Source organism: Rana temporaria, chromosome 11 (genome assembly GCF_905171775.1).
Source record: "Rana temporaria chromosome 11, aRanTem1.1, whole genome shotgun sequence".
Classification (NCBI taxonomy): domain Eukaryota; kingdom Metazoa; phylum Chordata; class Amphibia; order Anura; family Ranidae; genus Rana; species Rana temporaria.
The window spans coordinates 20,630,074-20,647,399 of NC_053499.1; the positions used below are offsets into that span (position 1 = coordinate 20,630,074).

General features: G+C 42.9%; 1 protein-coding gene and 1 non-coding gene across 18 annotated transcripts in view; both read right to left on the reverse strand.

The window, feature by feature from the left end:
- PPFIA1 (PTPRF interacting protein alpha 1) overlaps nt 1-17,326 on the reverse strand; it is a 163,873-nt gene that overhangs the window by 133,744 nt on the left and 12,803 nt on the right. For all 17 annotated transcript variants that reach the window (XM_040328129.1, XM_040328126.1, XM_040328121.1 and 14 more), the window contains exon 2: nt 12,093-12,356. In XM_040328129.1, the coding sequence (XP_040184063.1) occupies nt 12,093-12,356 (264 nt within the window). The remainder of the gene's footprint in view (nt 1-12,092; nt 12,357-17,326) is intronic.
- Nucleotides 16,050-16,183, reverse strand: LOC120918118. The gene has a single exon (XR_005744327.1). It is a non-coding gene; the product is annotated as a small nucleolar RNA SNORA57 (small nucleolar RNA).

Genomic DNA, 17,326 nt, shown 5'->3' on the forward strand with positions numbered 1-17,326 from the left:
TTTAATTACAAAATCAAACCTTTATCACTTTAAGGCCTCATGCACACTGGACGTTACCCTGCTCTTAGTTAGGGGCATCTGCTTTTTATTATTTTCTGCCTCTAAAACACCCCTGGCATGTTAACCTGTGTCCTTGCACACACAGGCTTTTAGAGATGTTTAGAGGCCGGGGCAATTGGAGGAAGGAAGAACACACCCCTACTGTCAGCTCGTTCGGGAGCAGCTGTGTCTTGGTGGTAAAAACTGCATGTAAAACGCATGTTAAAGTGGTTGTAAACCCTCAGGGACAACTTTCACCTACAGGTAAGCCTAGATTAAGGCTTAACTGTAGGTGCTTGAAATATCTCCTAAACCTCCACGGTTTAGGAGATATTTGCAATGTCCCCGAACGAAGGCCTCTTCTGCGAATGCGCCGACTTGAAAGGGCACGCTGTGTCGTTTCAAGCCGGGGTAATGCTGCGACAGGCAGCTCCCGCGCGCATGCATGGGAGCAACGTCACGCAACTCCGGCCAGTCACAGAGCCGGAAGTCCGCGGCCCCAGAAGGAAGAGGGGTGAAGAATGGACGCCCGCGGTAAGACTGGGACATTGCGGGCTTCTTCTGCAGCGTCACATAATGGACTACTATGTGATGCACAGTAGCCCATTATGCTTTACCTTTGCAGGGAAACAGAGGAAGTAAAACCCATCAGTGTTTCCCTCCTCTTTAACACTGGGCACGTTTACAACTTGAGTGTCAATTTATTTCAATGGCCAGAACAAATTGTTATTCTAGCCAATTCATGCCCAAGCACTTGATACGCATTACTATGCATACTAGCTCATTATGCCTTTGTCTTGCAGGTTTTTTCCCCCTTTTTTTTTTTAAAATAGGTTTTACAACCACTTTAACCACTTAAGGACTGCCTCCTGCACATATACAATCGGCAGAATGGCACGGCTGGGCACAGGCATGTACCTGCAAGTTGCCTTTAAGAGCCCAGCCGTGGGTGCGCGCGACCTGGTCCGAAGCTCCCTGACCGTGCCCCCAGGACCAATTGCCGCCGGTGTCCCGCGATCGGTCACAGGAGCTGAAGAACGGAGGGATAGGTGTGTGTAAACACACCTTCCCCCTGTTCTTCTCTGTGGCACTGATCGTCTGTTCCCTGAAAAATAAAAATAGGTGTTGTCCTAGGAAGAACCTGGGTAATAATTGGTTAAAAGCTCCTTCACACAAACTCATAATTTAGGTTTACTGGCCCTTGAATCTGCCTGAACAGCTCACATCCTAGCTAGTTTTTAAAGCTTCCTTGGAGAGAAAATCCTTCAAATCATTCATTGTGTAGATAAACTTCTCAAATTAGTCACCTTATCGGCATCATAGAAACTGTGCCAATGGCATTGTTGCAGAACATTTAATGTTTGGCAAGCTGTCCAGGCAATCCTGCCTTATGATGTTGCACTATGGTAAAAGTGCAATGCTATGTGAGGTCTCATAGGAGGGATACACTGGTGGAGATCCACAATGTCTCATAGAAGGGGTGCACTGGTGGAGATCCACAATGTCTCATAAGAGGGATGCACTGGTGGAGATCCACAATGTCTCATAAGAGGGATGCACTGGTGGAGATCCACAATGTCTCATAAGAGGGATGCACTGGTGGTTTGGTGGAGATCCATGATGTCTCATAAGAGGGATACACTGGTGGTTTGGTGGAGATCCGTGATGTCTCATAAGAAGGATACACTGGTGGTTTGGTGGAGATCCATGGTGTCTCATAAGAGGGATGCACTGGTGGAGATCCACAATGTCTCATAAGAGGGATGCACTGGTGGAGATCCACAATGTCTCATAAGAGGGATGCACTGGTGGTTTGGTGGAGAGCCATGATGTCTCATAAGAAGGATACACTGGTGGTTTGGTGGAGATCCATGGTGTCTCATAAGAGGGATGCACTGGTGGAGATCCACAATGTCTCTCATAAGAGGGATGCAGTGGTGGAGATCCACAATGTCTCATAAGAGGGATGCACTGGTGGAGATCCACAATGTCTCATAAGAGGGATGCACTGGTGGTTTGGTGGAGAGCCATGATGTCTCATAAGAGGGATGCACTGGTGGAGATCCACAATGTCTCATAAGAGGGATGCACTGGTGGAGATCCACAATGTCTCATAAGAGGGATGCACTGGTGGAGATCCACAATGTCTCATAAGAGGGATGCACTGGTGGAGATCCACAATGTCTCATAAGAGGGATGCACTGGTGGTTTGGTGGAGATCCACAATGTCTCATAAGAGGGATACACTGGTGGTTTGGTGGAGATCCGTGATGTCTCATAAGAGGGATACACTGGTGGTTTGGTGGAGATCCATGGTGTCTCATAAGAGGGATACACTGGTGGTTTGGTGGAGATCCATGGTGTCTCATAAGAGGGATACACTGGTGGTTTGGTGGAGATCCATGATGTCTCATAAAAGGGATATACTGGTGGTTTGGTGGAGATCCATGATGTCTCAGAGGGATGCACTGGTGGTTTGGTGGATTTCAGTATTAAAGATCATGACTTTGATTGGTTGAACTCCATGCAGATGTAATGCAGCTAGAGAAAGTACCCAAATGTGACTTTTTCAGCCTCTTGTACAGCAGCACTCAATCTGGGAGAGGCAGTACTAGGAGTCAGTTGGGTGAGCTGAATAAATGTGCTGACAGAAACCTGCTGGTCGGAGGAAAGAGCAGAGCAGATGCTCCTTTACAGTGTGAAGGGGAAGGGTGGTATCTGCAGTCTATTCCTTTATTGTAACAGAGAAACTGCAATGCCTGGCTATGCAATGAATCGGTGTAAATCCCAAACCTAAATGGATAAAAACATGTTTCCTCTAGCTTGCTTGGTGCTCAGCTGCAAAGAAAATAAATAGTAGAAGAGATCAACGGGGCCCCGAAAGAGAGGCGGATATATAGCCAAGGTCATTGGATGAGTGTCTCTAAATTATTAATCTCTAGCATCTGATGGACGTTATCTTCCAAACTTGAAGAACGTCTGCAGACAATATTGAAGGGCTTTCTTCTTGTAAAAGCAAATGGTGGTGAATTAGTTGGTCATCCTCTGGACTGCGCATCCCTGACACCTGACCTGAAGAATCGATCTCTGGATTTTTCATGTTTTAAAAACGTGTGCGAGAGAACAAGCTCTTTCCAAGCCTATAAGTGCTTATAAAAAAACACTACACATGCATGTGCTGACTGACACAAACAATGCTCCAATTAGTAACATTTATTGGGAATGTTGGGTTGGGTGTGATCTGCCCAAAGGCCAGGTCAGACAGGTGATGTCGCCAGCAGCTGAATCACCAAGGTGAGGCAACCACTTCCCCTATGAGAGTTGCACCCTTGCTGGCTGGAACGATAAAGAGCAACATTTCACCAATCCAACCAGTAAGGGAACGACTCCATAATAGTGGTCTCTTATAAACCACTCATAACAGATTCCTTCGGAAAGGGAAAAGCCCTGAAAAATCAACACCGTTTTTAAAATCAACACTGAATCTCTAAGGGGGGGGGGGGGGGGATACCATGGGCCAGATCCACAGCCAGCGGGCTTAACTTAAATGTTCCTATTTAAGTTACACCGCCGAAAAAATTTCTACCTAAGTGCCCGATCCACAAAGCACTTATCTAGAAATTTGCAGCGGTGTAACTTAAATCTGTCCGGCGCAAGGCGTGCCCAATCTAATGGGGCGAGTCCCATTTAAATTAGGCGCTCCCGCGCCGGACGTACTGCGCATGCTCCCGACGCTATTTGCGCGGATTTACGTTGCGATTTACGTTGCGCCGAGTTTTGAGAATCGCGACGGGTGTAAAAGTAAAAAAAATAAAAAAGAGTTGCGCCAGGAATTTTTTTTTTTTTTTAAATGACAGCGACGCGGGATAGAAGGGTATACTTTTACATGGTGTACTAAATTTACACTTTGTAAAAGCAGCCCTAATTTTGCGACGGCAAACTAACACTTACAGAAAAATAACGAAGGGAAAAAGCTTAGTGGATCTCCGTAAGTGCTAATTTGCATACCCGACGCAGAATTTCGACGAGAAATGCCCCCAGCGGCGGCCGCGGTACTGCATCCTAAGATCCGACAGTGTAAAACTATTACACCTGCCGGATCTTAGGAATATCTATGCGTAACTGATTCTATGAATCAGCCGCATAGATAGAAACAGAGATACGACGGCGTATCAGTAGATACGCCTGCGTATCCCTTTTGTGGATCTGGCCCCATGTCCCTGTTGAGATTTTTGGAATAGAAGTAAAAAAAAAAAAAAAAAGGAAGAGGATCAGCATTTAAAACCAGGGGGCTCCAACCCTTTGCACCCCAATGCACGGGGTCAAGGTCAATGCGCCTGTTGAGGTCTACTTTTCATAATCTCTGTTGGTACCCATCATCAAAGCAGGAAGAAAGTAAAATAATCAGAATGTGGGCAGTAAACAGCTTACAGAAGTTGCAAATAGTCCCTGCTGTACTCCACGTAAAGCTGACCTTCAGTCTTTCCATCTATTAAATCTTCTGCTATGATCAAGCACCAATTTATAGTGTGAAACGCGTCAGCGTTTTACTCCCGTGTTGTGTGCTGTGACTTGTAGTGCAGTTTTCCTTTTTTTTTTTAAATAAAGACAACCATCAAGGTTTTTTGGAGTGCGGCTGTCCATATTTTCTTTTTCCATTTATTAAAATCTTCTGCCCTTGTTGTTTTAACTTTGGATAGTAAAATATTTTGTATCTGCCAGTAAATACCTGCTCCCCATTTCTGGTGTGGTAATTAGTCTTTGACATCGTGCACAGCTCTCACTCTCCTGACAGTTTGGCAGGAAGGGGGGGGGGGAGTCATAAGAGAGGAAATGAAAGCTGCAGAGCTGGAGGTGTGCTTCTGTGTAAATCCAAGAAGTGAACAGGCAGCAGTTTCAGCTGCCCTTAGTTAAAATAGTTGCAGCCAGACTTAGTGGAGAGAGATTTCTGCAGCATATTTGGCAAGTACAGAATCACAGTATATATAAAATATGCAAAGTAGTTGGAGGAAAGCTTCAGGAGGGCAAAGATGTTTTTATGACAAATTATGCGAGCGGACTGCAGTTCCTCTTTAGAAAAAAGTGTTTGTAAAAGATTAACAATGAACTATGCTTCATCACATTCACTTGCCATGAGGCTCTCCGCATGCAGAGACCCATCGTGATTCTAACTTGCAGACAATTAGTGCTAAATGTTAATTTACCAAACTGTCACTAGGGTGTGTGTATGTGTAGCAGGATCACTACCGTGTTTCCCCAAAAATAAGCCCTAGTTTAAAATACTTGTAAAATCGTATAATCCATTCTATTGCAGTATTATATAATGTACAATGTGTGTGTTTCTGTAATATAATTGTGGGGGGAAGAGAGCTCTGGTGGGTCACAGAAGTGCAGAGCAGCGATGTAATGAAGGTATTTGGCACAATTATATTACAGAAACACACATTGTACATTATATAATACTGTAATAGAGTGGATTATAGGATTTTACAAGCATTTTAACTCCGTTCTCACTGGAGATTCCTGTCAGGCAGAGAGGGAGAGAAGACAGCACATTACATGGTAAGACCTACCCCGAAAATAAGCCCTACTGTGTCTTTTGCACATTAATATAAAGACCCGGGCTTATTTTTGGGTTAACACGATAGATAAGAAGATCCTTCAGAGGTAGGACTGATGAGAAGGGTGTTGGGTATTAGTGCTGTGTAATATGTCAAATCATATAAATAGGGGAAGTGATTAACAAACGCACTGAAACCATTGCATCTGCGTTTCAAAACGTTGTTTTTTGTGTCAATGAAAATGTGTGTGGGCAAAACGAGGTTTCAAAACGACGTTTTTAAACCCGCGCATGCTCAGAAGCAAGTTATGAATATTACAATGCGGCTGAGAGCAGGTTAAGAGCTTGGGAGTGGGCTCTTTCAATGCTAGAGTTCCATCCTGGTCTATATGGATAGGTCTGTTGCCCTCAAAAGACTGAGGAAATCTGGGATAACAGACAGACAGACAGATCTTTTATCATAATACCAGACCTACATAGTGCTAAAGTAAAAAAACAGCACAAACAACCCCGTCTCCAATCTATGTAATGGAATCCAACTAGAGTATGAGGGGAAAGGGGGGGGGGGGGGGGGAGGAAATGTATCCAATCCGCTGGAGACATATTTTATCCAGGGGTCCCAGGTCTTGTTAAATTTCACAGTGTTATTGTGGAGGATGCAGATAAGTTTATCATTAAACCATAATCCAATTTATTTATTTAGCACATAGTAATAAAGTGTACCATCGCCAGTTTCCAACAACATGCTCCAGAGTTCAGCTTTAAATGATAGAATCTGCACGCTAACATTTAGTAGAATCCAAGCAACAAAAATCCTCAATACACAGAAGAAGCTTTATTCAGCTTTAAACCATTGGCTGTGGCTTAAAATGCCTTTAACATTTGAGCTCCTTGGAACGATGATGATGACAGTGCAGTGATCAGACACCTCGCATCCCACTTAGCAGACGCAGCCAATAAGATGAAAATGCAGTGACAGCATGGAGTAATCCCAGGAGCGGGGAATTTCTGACAAAAAGCCTTCAGCCGCTTCTGTGCTTCTGTCACTGAACATATCTACTGATTGTCCTGACGTACAACTGGAAAGTACGCCCTCGGGCTCCATCTTTCCCCTATCCTCTGCTACAGACATCTCCAATCTTCCACATCTCTTGAAAGGGTCTCTTTATTCACACTTCACTGACTCTCCTCTACAAAAAAATTCTTCTAGACTCATGCAGTTCTAAACTCCTAACAAATACAACTTTAACTTTCCTATATACGGTAGTGCAATGCTTGCGTTACATTTGGAAAGGTAAATACACCCGTACAAGCATTGTTGAAATAGAGCGCCTGCATGACGTGAGAGGACGGTGAAATCACTTTTAATACAATTACTGAAAGCATCCGATACCAGGAAATGTCTAGAGCTTGGGATGTTCTTCATTTCACCAAACTGTCCTAAGCTGCATATTATGCCTATTAGTTACATCATAAAGCAACTTTCTTATGTATTGCATTCGATTCATCTGATCGGATTTGCTTTAGAAATACTTTCACTTTGGACTTCCCCATCCACTTATTCTCAGCTTTTCCACGCTCTACCACCACTCCATTGGAGCCCGGGGAAAATACATGATGCTACCAGGTATGGATGATCAGGTGTGACCTCCTCCCAGAATACAGAGCAGCCAATCAGCAGGTCCAAACAAATATGAGGAGGGCAAGGTTATCAAGAAAGTGAAAAACCACAAACACCATCCGACTTGAAACTTACACAAGGTTTGACTCCCAGCTGGAGTGGCAGAGAAAGGCAGGGAAGGTGGGTATGTGTGTATCATATGATAAGTGTTCATATTTGCTTAGAGCAAAAAAAAATAAAAAAAAATGAATAATGGTGACATCTGCCATTGGAGACATTACTGAAAATGCCAGCTCCTCATGCTGATCCTTAAACTGGCCAGCTCAACAGAGTCCCCTATGCAGAGTGGCAATGCAATTTCAGGTGATGCCCAGTCTTCTGCATTGCCACTCTGTATGCATACTCCAATGTCAATATCAGCAACCTTTCCCCATCATTCAAATGTATTCGCGCCACAGGGCTCCCCTGCACAGGGTGGCTCAAGGTTCTTGATTGACAAAGGAGCACTCCCACATTGCCCATTCGTTTATCCTGCCCACATTCAGCAGTGCAAAATCACAATGGTCAGGTGGACATGAAAGACAGAGGAACAAGATGGCCATTTGCATGAGGCCCGAGTCAGCCACTCTTTTGTGGCTTACCCATATATACTCGAGTATAAGCCGACCCACCTGAAGTTTACCAAAAAAAAAAAAAAAGGAAAACTTATTGACTCGAGTATAGGCCTAGGGTGTCCATGTGCATGCCCTGTGTCCATGACTAGACTGACGTTTAACATGGGAGTCTATGGAAGGGGTGCCAGGCTTTGAAAAAAAATATATAGGTGCTCCCCGGCCGTAGATTCCCCGGACAACAAACTTTGAACACTTGTAGAGGAAGAGTGGGGCTACATGTGTGCCAAGTCCAGGGGACCTACAGCTGGCCAGTACCAGGTCCCCAAAGGAGACCAGGCGCAAAAAGGTGACTTGAGTATAAGGTGAGGGGGGCATTTTCAACACAAAAAAAAAAAAAAGTGCCAAAAAACTTGGCTTACACTTGAGTATATACGGTAGGTTATTTACCTTAGCATTTATAATAAAAACAGAAGATTTTAAATCAGTCATGTGACCACAAAGAGCACCAATCAGCTCTGTGCAAACTAGCTCAAAAGTCACATGCAGAGATATGTGCATGACATGTCACATGTTGAAATCTGCTCCAACCACAAACTTTAGAATGTTCACTTACAAAGAATGTATAGCAAGGTATTTATAAGCATTGTAATTCGGCAGTTATGGACTATTTTAATAAGATGTGCTACTCAGAAATTAAAGCGTGTGCATATGTGTTTACTGACACTATAACAATGCTCTTCACTAAGGCACTGCAGATTATACATGTTATGTTCTATTCTAACATCCAAACATGGGCCTACAGACCTAATCTCAAACACTGCGGGATGACTCAAGGGACATAAATCCTCATATCGAAGGAGGCTGTCTACATTTTGAATACACTGTGTTGTAAACTAATGCATCAACACTACACAATAAAAAAACTACTACTCACTACACAAACACACACAGCAATAGGCCAAATTCCCAGTGGAATTAATAAAATTAAGCTTACATATGCAGCCTTGCATAAGCTCTTTAAAGCCAAACAGCCCCCCATGTGTTACCATTACAACACCAAGACAGAGAAACAACTTTGCCAGTTTTTAGGAAGAATGTTAAAAGTTTGTGATGGACAATGAAAATCCTAAAATAACTGGACAACTGAAGAAAGTTCCCCAAATAAGAAGCTGAGTGACTCCAGCAGATTATATCCAGTGTAGGTTCACGCCAAGGTTTAAAATCGTGTGAGTTCAGCTGAAATCGCACGATTTCAAACCAGCATTTCACTCCGACTTCGGGAGAGATTTGAGAGACATCTGTGCGGGTTCATTGCACAGATAAATATTGAAATCAATCTGCAAGTCTCCAAAAGTATTACAAGTACTACTTTTTGAAATCAGTGCCGCTGCCAGCAATAGGCTCCGATTCGACATGTCATATCGGCCCGATGTGAATGAGGCCTAAAGGGTTGTGTTTCCAGGTAATCCGCCCAAGACTGCAAAGATTTACTTTTATATAAAGGGGACCTAGAAGTTGACTTTGCAATGGTGATGCCCGTTCTTGAAACACAATCCTTACATTTTAGGAACAGCAGTGCCTGGTCTTTTATACAAGAGCCTTTTGTACAATGATAGCCAATGCAATATTACTGGAGCACCTATCCACCATGCCACCAGCAATAAATACCTTCATCACTAAAGAATGGTGCTCATTAGGGAAAACTGGGCAGGGGAATGGATGTCATCGGTTTCCAGGAGCTGAATTTCCAGTGCAGGATATAAAGAGCGTTTTTTCCCACTTATTCCATCCTCAACCATAACCGATTAGAAGTGGCGTCTTATTTGCAACCCCAACCCATTAACCTCTTTAAACCAAGCATCTAAAATGCTCTGACACTACCGGCACTCAAGCTGCTCAGATTTCTTTGGCAGCTCCCAGCCTCCTAATGGCATTGAGTGAGATTCTGAGAGTTTATGGTCCCTGGCTAGCATTACCTTCACAAGAAGCCAATTGCTTGACAAAGGTGGGATGTGACCCTTGAAGAAAAACTATTGCCAGGTTCTTGTAGTTTCAGAGTTCCTTTACTGGGATGGGGAGGGATTTCATAAAAAAAAAAAAGTGGGCAACTCTAAGGCCCCTTTCACATGTGCGGATCCGTTTTTAGGCATCTGCTTGCTCAGCCGGGAATCGCTCCGTTGATCCCCACTGGGCCGGCGGATTACTAGTCCGTGCCTGCAAACTGTGCAGACACAGACCAGTCAGCTCTCCTGTAGGGGCGGGGGGCTGGAATTGGATGAAAACGAACCGTCTGTCCGTTTTCATCCGATCCAAACCGCCAGACGGATGCAAAATAGGGTTTGCACCCGTCACACTTTAGCGGAGAGGATCGGATCAGGGCTGATCGGGCGTCGGTGGACATGTCACAGCTGACATCCGACACTCCACAGGAGGTACATGGAGCGCCGGTGAGGTCCACCTGATAAAACCAACAGGCGTATCTGAACGGTCAGCACATGTGAAAGGGGCTAAAAGTAATCTCGTCAAAGATAAAAAGATGAAAGCTAAAAAAAGGCTGTCACCCTTATAGGGCTACCAAGAGTCTAATCTGCCAATAGGAACTCTGAACCTGCATACCAGTTCCAGCCATTGACACAAGCATGTGGATGACAGCCATGGAAGCTCATTGCATCTTTAAAAACAATGGCATCTTCCATGATTCTAATCTAACAAGAATCATACAAAGCAAAATTGTTACCAGCTGTTACCGTAAAAAAAAAAAAGTGCCAGCTGCACCCATTGTGTTCTATAGTCTTTTATGTCTATATACATCTCCTGAAATGTCACTTTATATGTAAAAATGGTCAGCGCAAAGCGACCTAGAGCGACCTTAATCGTCAAGAATCGTTAACGTGAGTTTTTTCCCGTCGTGATCTTAACACGGTTTCACGATCTTTGGTATGCAAAGAATTTCCTCTCTGCTCTCAGACAAAAGTCTGTGCAGTCTGCGAAGTTTTGAAAACATTCTATCAGTGGAATGGTAAGTCTAAACATTGTAACAATTTGACTTTTACATCAAAAGGAATAGACTTCTGTATGTAAATTAGGAACATTTAACCACTTTAACACTTTTTCAACGGTTCTTTTCAAGTGAAAATCATATATCTTTTTTTTCTCTAGAAAATTACTTAGAACCCCCAAACATATACATTTATATTATATATATATATATATATATATATATATATATATATATATATATATATATATATATATATATATATATATATATATATATATATATATATATATAATTTTAGTAGAGACCCTAGAGAATAAAATGGCGGTTGTTGAAATATTTTAGGTCGCACTGTATTTGAGCAGAGGTCTTTCAAATGCAATTTTTTGGGGAAAAAATACTTTAAAGTGGAGTTTCCATCCCAAATTTTTTTTCCATTATTGTGCTCATTAGACCTAAAAAAAATTAATTTTTACTCATCTGGAAATGCCTGTTGCTATGCGGTCCCACGATCTGCCTTTGAAATCACCTAGGATCCTGACATCATCTCCCTCTAATGCTCCTGGGAAATGTGTGTCATCAGTGCGCTACCCAATTATCACTCCCCATCCAAGACTTCCAGGAAGTGCTTGTGGGCTTCACAATGCCCACAAGCAAAATGACAATGGTGTGGACATAGTTTATAAAACTATCTTTTTGAATAACTATGCGGAGCGGCGGCGGATTGTAAAATGGTAAGTGACCGGATTTATATTATAAAAACGCATGATGAAGGGCCATACATTTAAAAAATGCCAATAGTGGTTGGAACCCCCGCTTTAATGATTTAAAAAAAAAAAAAAAACGCGACAGTAAAGTTAGTCCAATTTTTTTTTGTATAAATGTAAAAGATTTTACGCCGCGAGAATCGTGATCCTTATTCTAAGCAAAAAAAAAAAAAAACGCGATTCTCATTTTGACCGGAATCATGCAGCTCTAGCGCAAACAGTGTAAATTCAAGTCGCATCTTCTACAAACCAAACAGAATGTGAACAAGTCATTATAAGAAAATAGATTTAAAGTGACACAACTTGTAAAGTCTCTTTTTTCATAAGCCAGATGCCCATCAGCTGAGCAAACCAGAAACGCCTCAGAGATGATGTGAACATGAGTCCATGTAGAAGCATGTGCCACCTCACAGCTTACCAATGGCTTCTTGTTATGCGAATAACAGCAATAAAAAAAAAAAAGGCACACAATAATATTTAATGATATATATACCTGCGGCAAAGCCGTGTTGAGCTGCCTTTGTAGAGAGTCCCGCTCGTGGGTCACTTCCTGTAGCTTGCCTTGGTTTAGTCCTAGTGTTTCCTGGGTCTCCCGTAGTGTATCCAGCAATCTGTCCCTCTCTTCTAGCATTGAAACCATTAGTTGCTCAAAGTGGGAATCGGAGTCTGTCTGTAGGGGGGAGCCAGACCCACGGCTTCCATTTCCCCCTGAAGGCATCTCAGCCTCGCTGATGGTTGGCATCACTTCGCACATCATCTTTAAAAGAAGAGGACCACATCAGTTCAGAGAGCGCAATGTCAAATCATATACCAAACATTTATCAAGCTGAAAGTCCAAAACACAAAATTGCATTCTTTATAAATACGGCACCTCAGTGTATTAGGTGTTCACTAGCAGACTAACAGGTACCATTCACACAATGCCAACAGCCCTGCCTACAAAGAGGCCACATGAATTGTGTGCTAACTACAGGGATACAATGAAAGTCTATATCAATGGTTTGCATCAAATGTGAAGGAAAACATTATGTGCTAAAAGCAGGATATTGTTTTAAACCTGAATTCACGAAACTGAGCCAATTATCACTTTAAAGTAGAGCTATTAATTGTATTCACACATCTCGTGAATCAGCAGGGCACACGTCTGCAATAATAAAAAGCTTAATATTCTGATTTAAAGAGATTGCAAAGTCTTGTTTTCATGTTATACTAAAGCCTGGTACACACGATCGGATTTTCAGCAGACAAAGCGTAGGACTTTTGTCCGAAGGGCGTTGGCCATGAACTTGTATTGCCTACAAACGGCAAAGAATTGTTGGCCAAACACAAAACTATGTGGTTTTTCAGCTCTTTAGCGCCACCCTTTGGGCAACTTCTGCTAATGTTGTGTTATGGTTAGCATTGCTTCTGAGCATGCGTGTTTGTACTTTGGATTTTTTTTTCGAAGGACTTCTGTACACTCGATCGGATAATCCAACACACATTTGTTGTAGGAAAAAATTAAAGCATGCTATCAAACATTTGTTGTCGGAAAATCCAACAACAATTGTCCGATGGAGCATACAAAACAGTCAGATTTTTCGACAACAGCCTGCCATTACACAATTCATGTCGAAAAATCGAATCGTGTGTACGGGCCTTTACCTGCTCTGTGCAGTGGATTTGCACAAAGCAGCCCCGATCCTCCTCTTCTGTGCTCCTGACCCCTCCCTCCAGTTCAGTGCCCTCACAGCAAGCAGCTTACTATGGGGGCACCAGGGCAGAGTCACAGCTCCATGTGTCTATTCAGACATGTAGTCCCGACTCAGCCACGCCCCCTCTCCCCTGATTAGCTAGCTGAGTGAGTGAGAAACTTATATAGCGCAACACATGCAAACTGAATCGCCTCTGGCAGCCTATGGCACCACTGCTGTGTCTCAGCCAATCAGGAAGGGGAATCTCAGATGGCTGAGACTCATGGACATTGCAGCACATAGAGGGGCCTCAGGTAAGCGTTAGGGGGGCTGCTGCACACAAGGCTTTCTATCTTAATGCATTAAAGTGTTTGTAAAGATTATTTTTTATTTTATTTTTTTTAAACAACATATCATACTTACCTCCGCTGTGCAGCTCGTTGCAGATCGAGTGGTCCCGATACGCGACTTCTGGGGTCCCCCAGCGGCTCCTCCCTGCATCAGATAACCCCCTAGAAGAGCTCTCCCTGGGGGTTACCTTGCAGGTGTGCTTCTGAGACATTCATTCGGTGTCCATATACGCCGATTGTATGACACGGCCCCGCTACCCGTGTCATTGGATTAGATTGACAGCAGCGGGAGCCAACGGCTGCGCTGCCATTACTCTATCTCAAGAGCCAAAGACCCTGGGAAGAGGAGGGGTGCGCCTCCGCCAGGTGAAGTTTCAGGGCTCAGGTATGTAAAATGGGAGGGGGGGGGGGGGGCGGTGATTGCCAGAAGTTTTTTCACTCCTATACATTATGGTGAAAAAAAACACAAGGGTTTACATCCTTTATGTTTACAGCCTTCTTCTGTCTGTACGTGGATATATAAAAAAAAAAGGTAAACCAAATACTGCATATGAAAAACTTGTATATGAACACAGAGGATTACCAAAAAAACATAATAAGATTTGGGATGTGTGGTGCACATCTACCCTCACCATTTCTAGTAATTGAGAAAACCATTGACTCACGGTGACTCATTAAAAGCTTTAGATATCTTATTTTCTTATCCTAGCAAGCTGTATATACACATTTTCAAATAACCTGGATACATGTCGGTTCAAATATACTTTAACTACTAGGGTGGTCATGTTGAACATTTTGTTACTTTAATGCACATTCGTGAAAAAAAAAAAAAAAAGAAACACCCACACCCTTCCTCATTATCCCAAACTGAAATCTAAATTCTAGGATTAAATAAACCCTTGCAATGCCACTGTAAATGAGTCCTACAGCTAATTCTCTCTAATGGAGGCTCAAATAGCAGTAAAACCCCCAACAGTAGTCCAAATCCTTCCCCATTCTATACAAAAAATGTATGGCTTTACATACTTTAAGCCCTTTTCATAGACATTCTGTCAGTTCATTTTTTACCCATGATTACATGGATCAAAAATAGACTTCACGTATACCTAGCGGTAAACTTGTAGAGGAAGAGTGGGGCTATATGTGTGCAAAGTTTGGGGTCCAGTGGACTTACAGCCAGCACTGGGTCCCCAAAGTCCGGGAGATCAGGCACAAAAAAGTGACTCGAGTATAAGCCGAGGGGGGCATTTTTAGCGCCAAAAAATGTGCTGAAAAACTCGGCTTATACTCAAGTATATACGGTGTGATGCAAAACATCACAAACGCTACAACATGCGATTGGCACACACTTACAAATCAGACAGCGAATATTCCGATAAAATACACAAGTATAAAACAGAACAGACTTGGAACTTACCAGGCACCGTAGATAAAACCAACATAACGAGACAATATAAGATGCCTCTCTATGCTGGGTACAACCCTCACAGCAAGAAATGTTGATAAAAATAGTATAACCCACACTATACGAACAGGATGATTAGCCAAAAATAAATGCATGCCTTTACCATGGCAGCAAAAGGATTATCTTCTATTTCTGAACTATAGTCTCTGACACCGGCATCTAAAACAAACCAAAGCACAAGCAGGCAGGCTTTCAGCGTTTGTCTTTGGGTGCCCAAACATCAGCTTATGGCCATAAGAGTAATGGGCAAAGTGAAATATTCCACTAAAACACTCATCTTTCACCTTTATATCTGCTTTGAACTAATAAAAGTTGGTTTCTGAATGCAATAGGTTGATACACATGTTAACCGATTTATTAAATGTGCATCTAGGCAGCACTCTCCTTCAAAGACACAATGGAACCTGCAAGAGCTCCGCATCATGTACATCAACATAGCCGTGCCGGTATATTCATTCTAGTGAAAATCCACAGGGCTACCGATTTTGTTTTTACAGCACATTTAAACATCTTCCAAAGCAATAACTTCATAGTACAGAGCAACAAACATGCTTAGCAACTGTAAAAAACAAACAATGAGGAATGTTTTATGAGAAAAAATAAAAAACACACACACAACCAAAAGGGGCATGCATGTTAGAAGAATGCATTCACATTCCATCTGAAAAAGGCAGCCCTGCAGATTTATAGAAGTTCACACCAGATGGAAAAACGCACACACAGCGTCCTCCCATGCACTCCAAAGGCTCCAGTTCACACCAATACAGAAAGTGATGCACCCGTGTGAACCAGAGCCGCTAGAACACACGGAAAACGCTGCAGAGAAAAAACGCACGGAACGGCATCTGGTGTGAACCAGCACTAAAAGTGGATCAATTTTTTTGCCCAGAAAACCTAAACATTATGTATGTTTTTTTAGCAGAGAATAAAAAAATGGCGTTGTTGCAACTTTCGTTTTTTTTGCATGTCCCAGTGATTGAGGATAGAACCAGCTCATGGCAAAAGCTGGCACCGAAGACATAGCACCGGGAATTCTCTACCTCCGTACATTACACACTGGGGTACCGACAACTACCAGCGTGCCAAGAAATGGAGGATAGGGCTACTGATTTTAATCACTGAATGTCTGAAGGCCAATTTAAAAAGAAATTATTTTTTTTGTAGAATTATACATATTAAAGGTGCGTACAGCATTTGTCCCTCGTCTTTTCTAACACTGAGAACCATGCAATCAAACACAATGAGCAAAGAGCTGGTGACTGCCAGTCACCCACTCTCTGCTCTGTGTCCAACCCGCCCACGCTCACTAAAGCACTGGGCTATGAAGGGGCTGGCTAAGGCTCTCAGTGGCTTGCTTAGAGGCCGAGCTGTGTGTTGGTACAAGCATGTGGGCAGATCCCCACCATAGGATTGCGCTTTTTCCTTTTTGGATAGCATGAGGGGGTTATAAAGTCTTTTTTTGCCATCTGTGTCTTAGGTAGATTTTCCTTCCCTTCCTGTCCCATAGCCAGAAAAGGATACACAAGGAAATCCATCCACAGTGAAAGTCCTAAATGTCCCCATTGGAAGATTCCCCCCTCTATTCCTCTTCTGGGGACAATCCAAAATGTGGGATTTTCCCTACTTTCGATGAGAATGGTAAATGGTGACACAGACAGCAATAAAAACCTAACAGCGGTTCTAATACCTCTCCACTCCATTTAAAGCTTTAAAAAAAATGCTTCTTATAGAAGTTTGTTTCATTGAACTGGGTTAGTTTTATGGCAATCCCATTTTTAGTAATATCAATTTTGTACGGGCTGCCGCTTGTCCCACTGTAACCAAGTGCATTTCCAACGGTAGAAAACATTTGTATCCTTTTGGGCGGACTTCCTCCAGCCACACACCAGGAGAGACACCTTTAGATACATTTTGTTACACTGTGATTTTTGGGATTGTATCTCTTGTCTTGTGCTTCTCAAGGAATCCAGCAACATCTTTAAGGCTGCATTCACACCTCGGCGTATATACGCCTGAAGCGCGACGCTCGTGCCGCTGGAGGGGCGAATTTCCATTGATGTCTATGAGATGGTTCACATCTCACGCCGAACGCTGTACGCCTGCCGCCTGAAAACAAGTCCCGGACCCTTTTTTTCAGGCGGCATTGGCGTTCGGGCATAGACATCAATGGAAATTATTTGTTAAAAAAAAAAAGTAAACAAATCGCGGCAAAATACGCCGCGTACGTGGCGTTACAATG